The following is a 10,904-nucleotide window of genomic DNA, read 5'->3' on the forward strand; positions in this document are numbered from 1 at the left end:
AAACACTTTTAACCTCCTTAGTCAGGGGTGTGCACATTAAAAATTAATGGGCTTCCATCTCATACCTACACATTTGGCAAAAATTTTAAAGTCTGACAACACCAGTGCGAGTAAGGGTTAATAACAGTGCTGGTGAGGATATGAAGCAACTGGAACTCTGGTGGATGGAGTGAAAACTGACATGACAACTTTGGAAAATAATTTGGCAAAGTCTAATGTAATCAAATATAGTAATACATGCCACACATTTTACAGACACTAACCTGTTTAAACCTTATAACTCTCCTATGAGGGCTTCGTTGGTGGCTCAGTGGTAAAGAATCTGCCTGCCAATGCAGGAGATGCAGGTTCCATACCTGGGTCAGGAAGACCCCCTGGAGGAGGGCATGGCAACCCACTCCAGTATTCTTGCCTGAATAATCCCATGGACAGAGGAGCCTGGCTGCAGTCTATGGGGTTTCAAAAAAGTTGGACACGACTTAGCAACTACATAGAAAACAACAGCAACACCCCTATGAATCAGATATTCTTTTTATTCCAATTTTACAGATAAGGCAACAGACACAGTAAAGTAGTCAAAGAATAAAACCTACACATGTAGTGATCAAAATTGTTCAGAGTAGAGGCTCTGAGTAGGAAGGAAAGGACAGGACTGGGAAGGTACACAAGATGCTTAGACAGTGTTTGTAATGTCTGTTGTTTTCTGCTGGAATGCCTTAAATATCTTATAGTAGAAATATAAAGATGAAAACCCTGTAAAAGTTAATTATAGTAATGCTGTAAATTTTATCTTTCTAGTTATTTTGGAAAAACAAATTCGCATACCGCGTTCTTTATCTGTAAAAGCTGCAAGTGTCCTGAAGAGCTTCCTCAATAAGGTATAAATTGTATATAAAATCGTTAGTGATTTATCTCTATACAAATGGCACTGGTAAGGAGAGTTTCAGGCGACATAAAATTCCAAAACATCAAAGTGTATAATTTTTCCATTAGATCTGGAACTTGTCTCTTCACCAAAGGGTGCCTTGACAGAATGAGATCCTTGACAGAATGAGATCCTGAGATGCGTCGTCCTTTCCGTTCTGCCAGTATAGTTTACCCCTAGCTTTGTATCACGTATGGTGTTTGTTTTGTTTTGCTTTTTGGCTGTGCTGGGTCTTCACTGTGGTGCATGAACTCTTGTCTGATTGTGGCACTCAGAGCTGCTCTTCTTATGGAGCATAGGCTCCAGAGTGTGTGGGCTCATACGTGTGGTGTTTTTAATGTAAACAAAAAATACCACGTGCTCAATTAGAGAAAAACTGCATCTTTGGGGATAGCCTCAGTTGTACCTCCATCTCTATTTTTTCAGTTTCCTTTAGATGATTATTATAGAATGTTTTAACTTATTGAGTACTTGGTACAGTAGTGTTCTCTGCAAATTCTCTTATCACAACCCTATAATTAGAAATTATTCAGAAAAAATAAAATGCTGAAATGTTGTCTCTTTAAAAAGTCTGAACACCATTCTGTCATTGTTTGTTGCAGTTGATAGGCTAGAAGATTTTTTATATATATATATCTTTATTTTATTTGCTTGCACTGGGTCTTAGTTACAGTATATAGGCTCTTAGTTCCCTGACCAGGGATTGAACCCAGGACCCCTCCATTGGGAGCACAGTCTTAGCCACTGGACCAGCGGGGAAGTCCCTAGAAAAGTTTTAGGATCTAAAATTATGACTCTGAATTATGTTTATTCATAACACTCTAACACCAAATGTGTAGGTTTCTTTCCACACCACCAACCAGTTTTCCATCCTCTTACTTTAAAAATCTTGTTTAAAAATAAATGGTAGGTTAGAAAGTAGGTTGACGTGTGTTTATTTTCTGAGATAAATAAGATAATGAGTTTTAATAAAATAAATTCAAGCTTGTTTTAAATGAGTATTTTATGTGAGGAAAGATTTAAACTGGAAACCTTAGTTTTAACACAGTGAAAAATGAAGGTGAGAAGTGTCAGTATGCAAAGCAGAATGCCTTTTGCCACAGAGGAAAATGGAAACATGTTCTCATTCACGATAGTTGTATAATTTGCAGGCTGCTTCTCAGTCCAGTGATTCAGATAATGGTTGTATCGTTGTTGTACACAAATTATGGTTGTTGCTATAATTGGACACAGGGCTTTTAAATTGAGCTAAAAACAAACTGGTGAAGTTTGAGGGTTTGTGTGTTTTGAGTATCACTCCAGCCCGTGTCAAAGAAAGAGTTGGGTGCTGCCCAAATAATTCTGCTGCTCTCTTTGTCTTCTTCCCATTTTTCTTTAGCAAGGTGTGGTGACATCTCTCCACTTGAGTTACAAGGATAGCTGGAGAAGAGCTGTGAGGAAATCTTGCTTGCCACAAGCATCAGATACTCTTTTGATTATCTAGTGTTATATTTTCTAGAAATGAAAGGTAGACCATTCTGATTTCAGATATAAAGGTATCATATAACAGACACAAAACACAGGTCACAAGGGTGATTTATTCTGAAGCAGAGTATTCACCCAGCTCTTGAAACATTTCCACCATAGGACCCAAAGGAACGATTGGGTTGTCATCCACAAACAGGATTTGCTGATATTCAGGGACACCCATTCTTCCGAAATGTTGATTGGGATATGGTATGTACATTTTGATTATTTTATATATTGTTGTTGTTCAGTTGCTAAGTCCTGTCCGACTCTTTGTGACCCCATGGAATGCAACACGCCAGTCTTCCCTGTCCTTCACTGTCTCCCAGAGTTTGCTCAAACTCATGTCCATTGAGTTGGTGATGCCACCCAATCATTTCATCCTCTGTTGTCCCCTTCTCTTGCCCTCAATCTTTCCCAGCATCAGAGTCTTTTGCAATGAGTCAGCTCTTGACATCAGGTGGCCTAAGTATTGGAGCTTCAGCATCAGTCCTTCCAATATTAGTTTTCATTATTTTCTTGGGCCAAAATTTATTAATGTAAAAGAATATTGAAAAACCAGTGTATCACAGCTTACATAACTTAAAACCACTCTCTAAAGTGCCTTTTTAAAAATTTATTTTTTAATTGAAGGATAATTGCTTTACAGAATTTTGTTGTTCTAAAATCACTTTAAATGACAAAAAACAACAAAATTCGAAGTGCTTTTTAAAAAGCATTTAAAACTGTGAAAGCTTAGAATATTAATTTAATGGAGCAGGTTGTAGTAGTATTGGGGCCTGCATCAGTGTTCAGATTTGTCATTATTTCCATCATATGAATATTGTAGAACCAGGCCCAGGGACTCACTTTAATAAGACTGGGAAATACCTAAGGACAGAGGAGAAGCACAGAGGTGGAATTTTTCTAAGAATGTGGGCTTGAGCTGTCACCCATTATGTCTCTTCTAGATGGAGCAAAAGCAGGTGGTACCTCCGTTTAAACCAAATATTTCTGGGGAATTTGGTTTGGACAACTTTGATTCTCAGTTTACTAATGAACCTGTCCAGCTCACTCCTGATGATGAGTAAGTATTTCTGTAGACTGAAATATTTTTTAAAGTGCTTTGATAGTCCCATTTTTTAATAACTACACAGTGTTCCATGATCAAATTATCTGATTTTATCTAATCATCCAGTTACAGGACATTTGAATTATACAGTTATAAAAACAGTGCTTGTCATTTTCTCCTTTGCTGACACGTATTGTCTCTAATTCTCAACAGCAGTCTTACAAACCTCATTTTACAGGCGAGGAAACCGAGGCTCAGAGAGGTTAAGCAAGGTTATGCAGCTGTGAGTTGACAGAGCCAGGATTCAAACCCAAGTCTGACTAAGGCCTGTGCTCTTTGCACTGCACTGCACTGCTTCCCACTGTGATAGTGACCATCTTGGTCTGAGTTCCTGAGTATTACCTTTAGATAGATTCCTAGAAGGGGAATTAGGTCAAAGGGTTTAAAGTTTTTAAAGCTCTTGATATATATTGCCAAATTACTTTTTAAAAAGATTACATCAGTGTGTCAGATCCAGGCAGCAGTGATCTGACTTACTTTTTGTGTTTATATCTTTGAAAGATATGGCTTAGAATAACTTGGGGATATTTGATCCTTCAGCTGTCGTTAACTGATTCATTCTGTCATGTCATGGAAGCCTTTTCTGCTTGGCAGTCATTTTACTTTAACATCTGGTTAGTTCTTATCACATTCCTCACCGCAGCTGTTCCAAACTCTCTCTACATTTTAGAAGCCTTCAGTGCTCCCCCTGCCTCCATCAGTCTAAGTGGATTAACCTTGCCTTGAGTGGCCTGCCAGGGTTGAGACCTCCCTACTGTGAGCTTGCTCCATTTCCAGCCATCACCAGACTGCCTTGTGTCTCAGAAGTGCTCTCTAACTCGTCCCAAACTTTTGCTGCTTCCTGCTTCTTGGAAGGCTCTCCCTCTTATGCATGGGGTAGCCTCCCACTTTCTCAATCTGTTTCCTTCATTTCCTCCAGGATTCATTGTGTCAGTTATCCCCATTCCTTCACCTTCCTTAATTTCTCTTTTCCAACTTCTTCTCTATGCTTATAAATATGCTCAAATTCAGTAATTTTCCCCACTTCTTTGAGCCACCACATTTTTCTCTCATCTTCTTTTCATCTTCAATCTTTTTCAGAAATACTTAATAGATGCTTATGGTAAAAGAAAAATAAATAAGCACTGTCTCTATTAAATTCCTTCAAAGTAATCAACATTGACTGTCTTACACGTTCTTGCTGCCAGCACTTTAACCTCTTTACAATTGAACCTGCTCTTTAAGCTTTTAAAGGTTGAATTGGCTTCTTAATTTCTAGATTTTAAAGCATTTTTTGATCTGCCCCATCTCCTCCGATGTCTGTAAAGCATCTGACACTGATGGCCTGCTTTAGTTGGTGCTGTCCATCCTGGTTCTGCATTATCTCTTTAACCACTTGTCATCTTATTTACCCTGTCCCCTTGAGACTAGCATGCTCCATGATTCTATTCATGACTGCCTTGTCTTTGCTACATGCAGTTTATACCTTGGAGGTTTCAGCCAGCCCCGTAGCATGGAAACCAGCTATTAAATGCCTCCCAGCTAAATAGGCAGATAACTGTTGAACTAAAGACACTAGTAGACAGTAAGCCTTGATTATTTTTGAATGTGTAGTACTTAGCATAGTGCCTTTTGTCATTATTTGTCACAGCAGTGTGTATTAGAAGGAGCACTGGATTTAATCAAAAGATGGAAATTTGAATCCCCTCACCACCTCTTAGCAACAGGGTACCCTGGGTCTGAGTTACATAACTTCTCTGAGCCTGTGTCTACTCATATCGCCTACTTCCCAAGGTTGCTGTAAAGAATAAATGAACAATGGTTTTTAAAGCTCTGAGCCACCGCCCTCTTATCTTCCCTGAGCTTCATTTCCCCTTAATAGTTCAAACATGTCTCCTGGTTTGTCAGACAAGCACCTCAAACATCTGAAGTGTAAATTGTTCACAATCGGGTCCTTGTTTTTAATTTACCCTTTTCTGCTCATTGTACCACCATGCATTCCTTTATTCAGATTCGATCATCTGAGTCAGTGGTTGTTGACTCCAACTCTTCCTTACCAAACTGTATAATACCTTCAGCTGCCAAGTTCTGGTCTCTTTTTCCTTTACTTCATCACTTATGTCGTTTCTAATTGGCTCCTTCTTTACTTTACAACTCGTTCAGTACATACAGAGTACCAACTCCTTTAATCAGTTTCCTTCAGTAAACTCCTACCTTGCCTAGCAGGTAAAATCTGTCCCCTTGGTGAGTAATTAGTCTCCCATCATCTGCTCGAGCATGACTTTCTAGCCATATCTCTCACCGTAACATAAGCGCCATGTTTTCATCAGGCTCAATTACCCACCATTCCCTGATAGCATGCTGTTAACATTTCCTCTCTATTCCTCCTTCCTTTTCACCTGTTGAAATCTTCCCCATCTTTCAGAGCTCCCTCAGATGTAATCAGACCTTTGATAGATCAAGATGGACCTCTTTAGTGTTAACATCACTGGCTTCTTTGAGCTAGCCATTACCTTCCTTCCAGCATCCTCTGCCTTCTATTCCTGTGCTCCAACTCTAATAAATTACTGACATTTCCCCAGACTTACCGTAGTCTTTCATAATTCTATTCAGTTAGTGTTTGTGGAATGATGCTGCCTTTCTTGATTTTGCCAAGTAGAAGTCACCTTTTTCTTTAGAACTGTGGTTAGAGCCTGGAGAAGGCAATGGCAACCCACTCCAGTGTTCTTGCCTGGAGAATCCCAGGGACAGGGGAGCCTGGTGGGCTGCCGTCTATGGGATCACACAGAGTCGGACACAACTGAAGTGACTTAGCAGCAGCAGTGGTTAGAGCCGGAGAAGGTGATGGCACCCCACTCCAGTACTCTTGCCTGGAAAACCCCATGGACGGAGGAGCCTGGTAGGCTACAGTCCATGGGGTCGCACAGAGTTGGACACGACTGAAGCGCCTTAGCAGCAGCAGCAGCAGTGGTTAGAGCAGGGCTTAGCTTGTCGTGTTGGAGACTTAGCAGGTACTGTTTTGTTGTATGAAGTACCTTCCCTCTTGAAGGAAGGGGCCATATCCTGTGTAACTTTGTTCTCTGCAGTATGATAGGTACATTTAAGTACTAAAATATTTGATGGTAATGGTCTTGTATACTTAACTAGAAGCCCAGTGTAGCAGAATGCCAGCCTCTCTGCTCCCTGTGACCCACTGCCTCCCTGTGGTGGCCCTCTGGATCTTTCAGAGTACTTCCTCTGGTTTTTTCGTTTTGGTTAACTTCTGGGCTTTCTCTTCACCATGTTCCATCTGGTTGTTGAAGTGAAAGTCGCTCGATCGTGTCTGACCCTTTGCGACCCCATGGCCTATACAGTCCACTAAATTGCATGCTGATTCAGCCCTGGGTGTTCACCTATAATTATGATGTTGTTTGCTGCTGCTAAGTCGCTTCAGTTGTGTCCAACTCTGTGCGACCCCATAGACGGCAGCCCACCAGGCTCCTCTGTCCCTGGGATTCTCCAGGCAAGAATATGAAGTGGGTTGCCATTTCCTTCTCCAATGAATGAAAGTGAAAAGTGGAAGTGCAGTCGTTCAGTTGTGCCCGACTCTTAGCGACCCCATGGACTGCAGCCTACCAGGCTCCTCCGTCCATGGGATTTTCAAGGCAAGAATGTTGTTTAGGTCAGAAATTAAGATTACCTAAAATTGTGACTATTTGTGCCTTTTTTATTCCCAGTCTTCAGTTTTGGACTACCTTTTGGTTCCAAACTTGCTCATGGGATTATAAGTCTTTTCTGATTTTCAGTACTGCTGATTCTTCTAGAAAATGTTTGGGGGTTAATCTAAAAACTTGTAGATTTTCCCCCCATAATTTATAAATTAGCCTTATTTTTAATTTTTAATCTTATTTTACCATTTAAGAAAAAAAAATCAAAGAAATCTTAATGGTGAACATTATTTTTCTTTCAACAGTGACATTGTGAGGAAGATCGATCAGTCTGAATTTGAAGGTTTTGAGTACATTAATCCTCTCTTGATGTCTGCAGAAGAATGTGTCTGATCGTCCCTGCTCAACTGTGCATTTTGCTTGTGTTGCCATTTAATGCATGGATAAACTTCTTACCAGTCCGGATGCAATGAACCATTTTATATTTTTCACCTACAGAAAAAACACTCAGTACCTTCTGCTGTTGGCTGTAAAAGTCAATGGTTACATCTCAGTTTAACTACGAAAAAGATGAAACTACTTTCCAGACAATCGTGTCAAAATTTAGTTACACTGGTAATCCAGCAACCTACTGATGAATAATAAAGTTGTCTTTTTTGTGCAAAGGAAATACTCACTAAAAAGAGTTTCTGTTGCATTAAGGGACGTGGTGGGGTATCATAAACCTCCTATGATTTTTGTCATATTCATGAGGTCACTTAAGTATTTAATTTTGGAATAAAAGAGTAATTCAAAATACAACTTGTTATATTACCTGTTACTTTCTGAGTTATTCATGTTTAAAAATTCAGCTGCAAATTCTGTCATTGCCTTAGAAGACTAATTTATTGATTTTTAAGGCAACAATTATTAATACAAGATGTTGGTTGCTTAGAATTGAGGAATACAGAGTCTTCTGAGGAAGAGAATGGACACATTTTATTAAGAACCAAATTCCAAATTATTAGCTGGCTGGCTTTGAAAAACTGATTCAAGTGATTTCTTTTATAGTGAGGGGTTAGCTTCTGAGTTTGTCCCTGCAGTGGGAACTGTAACTGGAATGTTAATAAATGTAGTTCAGAGAACCCAGACTTCTGTTAAGTGGAACACTTCTCAGTATATTAAAAAAAAAAAAAAATTAAAAACACTTAAAAAAAAAAAGTGCAATGGTAATATTTATTTTTTATTGGAAAGTAAATCCCACAGTCTCCTTTTGTGATTTGATCTAAATAATAAGGAAGCACTAGCTTGTTACCAAAAACTTGTAAGAACACTCCATTATCCAGTGGACACAGAATGTATACTATTTTTTCCTTGTAATTCAGTATAAAGGAAAATAATTTATCTTCCAAATAGTGTCTTAACCATGCTTGTTTTTTCCCCAAACCATACTTTCATATCCTGTTTTGGAGCCTTCAATGAAATTCAGGAAAAAAAGAGTAAACATGAATAAATGTTCAGGATATGCACACACATTCACACTCATCACAGTTCCAACTGCTTAAGTGAGTTTTAGTGAAGTAGCTAATACATGTAATCAGAGTAGAATACATATCAGGGGCAGAGTTCTTCAGATTATTTTTAATATTAGTGCTTAACAATTATTATTTAAAGTGATGCCAATGATAGTGTCCTGTTGTTTATTTTTAAATATTTTTTTATGAAAAGGGACTTAAAAAATAAGCATGATCATTTAAATTACTTATAAATGTCCAATCTTAGTAAAATGTAACTTTTAGGAAAGATATCTAGTCTTAAATTTAAAATGACTTAGTATATGTAGGCATTTAATAAATTGTCTCTTTTTTGATAGGATTGCTACATTTCATTTGAAATGTAATTTTTCCAAAGTTTCTGTCCATGTATACTCTCTTTTCTTTGAATAAGTCTGAAAGCAGTGAAACCTCAAAGGAAATGTTTATATAGTTCACATGTTTATTTAAGAAGTATATATGTTTCTCTTAAGACCTGAAACTTGTTTTAGGAGAAAAAACAGTATTTACTTCAAATCATAAATTTATAAAAATTTTTGACATATCAGAAAATACTTTATGATCTTGCTTTTAAATGGTACTATTTTCCTTAGGACCTTTGTTCTCAAATTTTAGAATGTGGAATAATCACCTAGTAAGTTTGTTGTAAAAAGCACATTGTTGGATCCACCTTAGAATTCTGTTGGGTCTTGGGACCTCAGTTTGAGAAGCAGGTTTGTTTTTTTAGTTACTTTTATTTTGTCTTTAGTTACATATTAGAAAGAGTATTCATGATAAAACATTTTGAGAAGGGTTAGATAGTTACTATCTTATCTACAATTTCAAATAAATTTTCAATAATTGACTTCAAGTTAGATATCTCCTAAAAAAAAGTATCAGTTTTCTATCAATGTTACAAATGATGAGACATTTTTCTGTGATGAGGTTTTAACCGTTATTCAGGGTGGCCTTTTTTTTTTTTTTTTTTTTAATTTTTTTTAAACTAAGATTTACTGTGTATATTTTATACTGAATTGCATTACAAATATGTTTTTAACTGTATTTTGTTTTTTTGTAGTCCTTATGTGCCATGACAGTTCTTTTTATATTACATAGAAGTTGTCTCAAATACTCACCAGGGGACTAAGACAGTTGACAGAATGGTTGAAATTTTGGTGTTCTAAGAAACAATTTATTTTACATAAGCATGTATGTGGTCGAATCATTTTCTGTGTATGCAGCCTGAGCCTGAAAAGGATTTCAGGTATTATGCTTGTTTAGTACCTGTACATTTACTTAAAATAATTTTTTTTGTTTTGATTTTTGTCATGTAGAATACTGCCTTGGTCTAATGTAATCTGTATTTGTGTACCTTTTTTAAAATTTTACTTTAAAATCTTTAAATAAAATGTTTAATACTCATCAGGATTGGAGCATGTTTACTATGTAGTGTATCAGAGCTTTGTGTAAGAACAAAGGTGTATTCAAAATTGGTTCAAGAAGAAAAATGAAAATTTTAGGGTTTGGAATTTTGCTGTACTTAGAGCAGCATTCTGGTAGTTCTCATGCCATATTGTAGACATTTACTCATAAAATATTGTTCAGTGTATTTTTAAACTCACCCGTCTATGCATCTATGTTGGAAAACAAATTAGTAAAAAATCAGCTGAAGAGAGAGCATTTTAACTAGTTTTAAAACTGAATTTAAAACTAAATTTAAACAGAACAGTATGTTCTACAGTGATCTATTCTAGAGTTCCAGAACTTCTCCTTTCTCAGCTGTAGCTAGTGTTCTTCTATAAACAAGCATGAGCCTGGCGTCTCACACTTCCAAACCTCTTCAACATTACTTAACCTTTCTTTTCTTTTACAAGGAGAATGAAATTCAAAGTGCTTTTCTTTTTTATTGACTTATGAAATAGCTAGAGCTGGTATATTAAAACCACCAAAGACTGATCTCCTGTGTCTTTTCTATTATTTTATCGTAATATCCCCTATGCGTGCATGCGTGTTCAGTTGCTCAGTTGTGTCTGACTTTTTGTGACCCCGTGGACTAGCCCACCAGGCTCTTCTGTCCATGGGATTCTCCATGCAAGAATACTGGAGCGGGTTGCCATGCCTTCTTCCAGGGGATCTTTCTGACCAAGGAATTGAACCCTCCTCTCTGGCACTGCAGGCAGATTCCTTACAGTCTGAGCCACCTGGAAAGCCCCAAATATCCCCTA

General features: G+C 37.6%; 1 protein-coding gene across 3 annotated transcripts in view; it reads left to right on the forward strand.

Moving 5' to 3' along the window:
* Window positions 1–10,101, forward strand: part of PRKCI (protein kinase C iota) — a 70,736-nt gene extending 60,635 nt beyond the window's left edge. For all 3 annotated transcript variants that reach the window (XM_086394060.1, XM_086394059.1, XM_086394067.1), the window contains 4 exons: window positions 799–878; window positions 2,552–2,641; window positions 3,382–3,497; window positions 7,474–10,101. In XM_086394060.1, the coding sequence (XP_086250186.1) occupies window positions 799–878; window positions 2,552–2,641; window positions 3,382–3,497; window positions 7,474–7,561 (374 nt within the window). In that variant the 3' untranslated portion in view covers window positions 7,562–10,101. The remainder of the gene's footprint in view (window positions 1–798; window positions 879–2,551; window positions 2,642–3,381; window positions 3,498–7,473) is intronic.
* The last annotated feature ends 803 nt before the right edge of the window (window positions 10,102–10,904 follow it).

Source organism: Bos grunniens, chromosome 1 (genome assembly GCF_055505025.1).
Source record: "Bos grunniens cultivar Pamir isolate PY7600 chromosome 1, Bosgru_T2T1.0, whole genome shotgun sequence".
NCBI classification, from domain to species: Eukaryota; Metazoa; Chordata; class Mammalia; order Artiodactyla; family Bovidae; genus Bos; species Bos grunniens.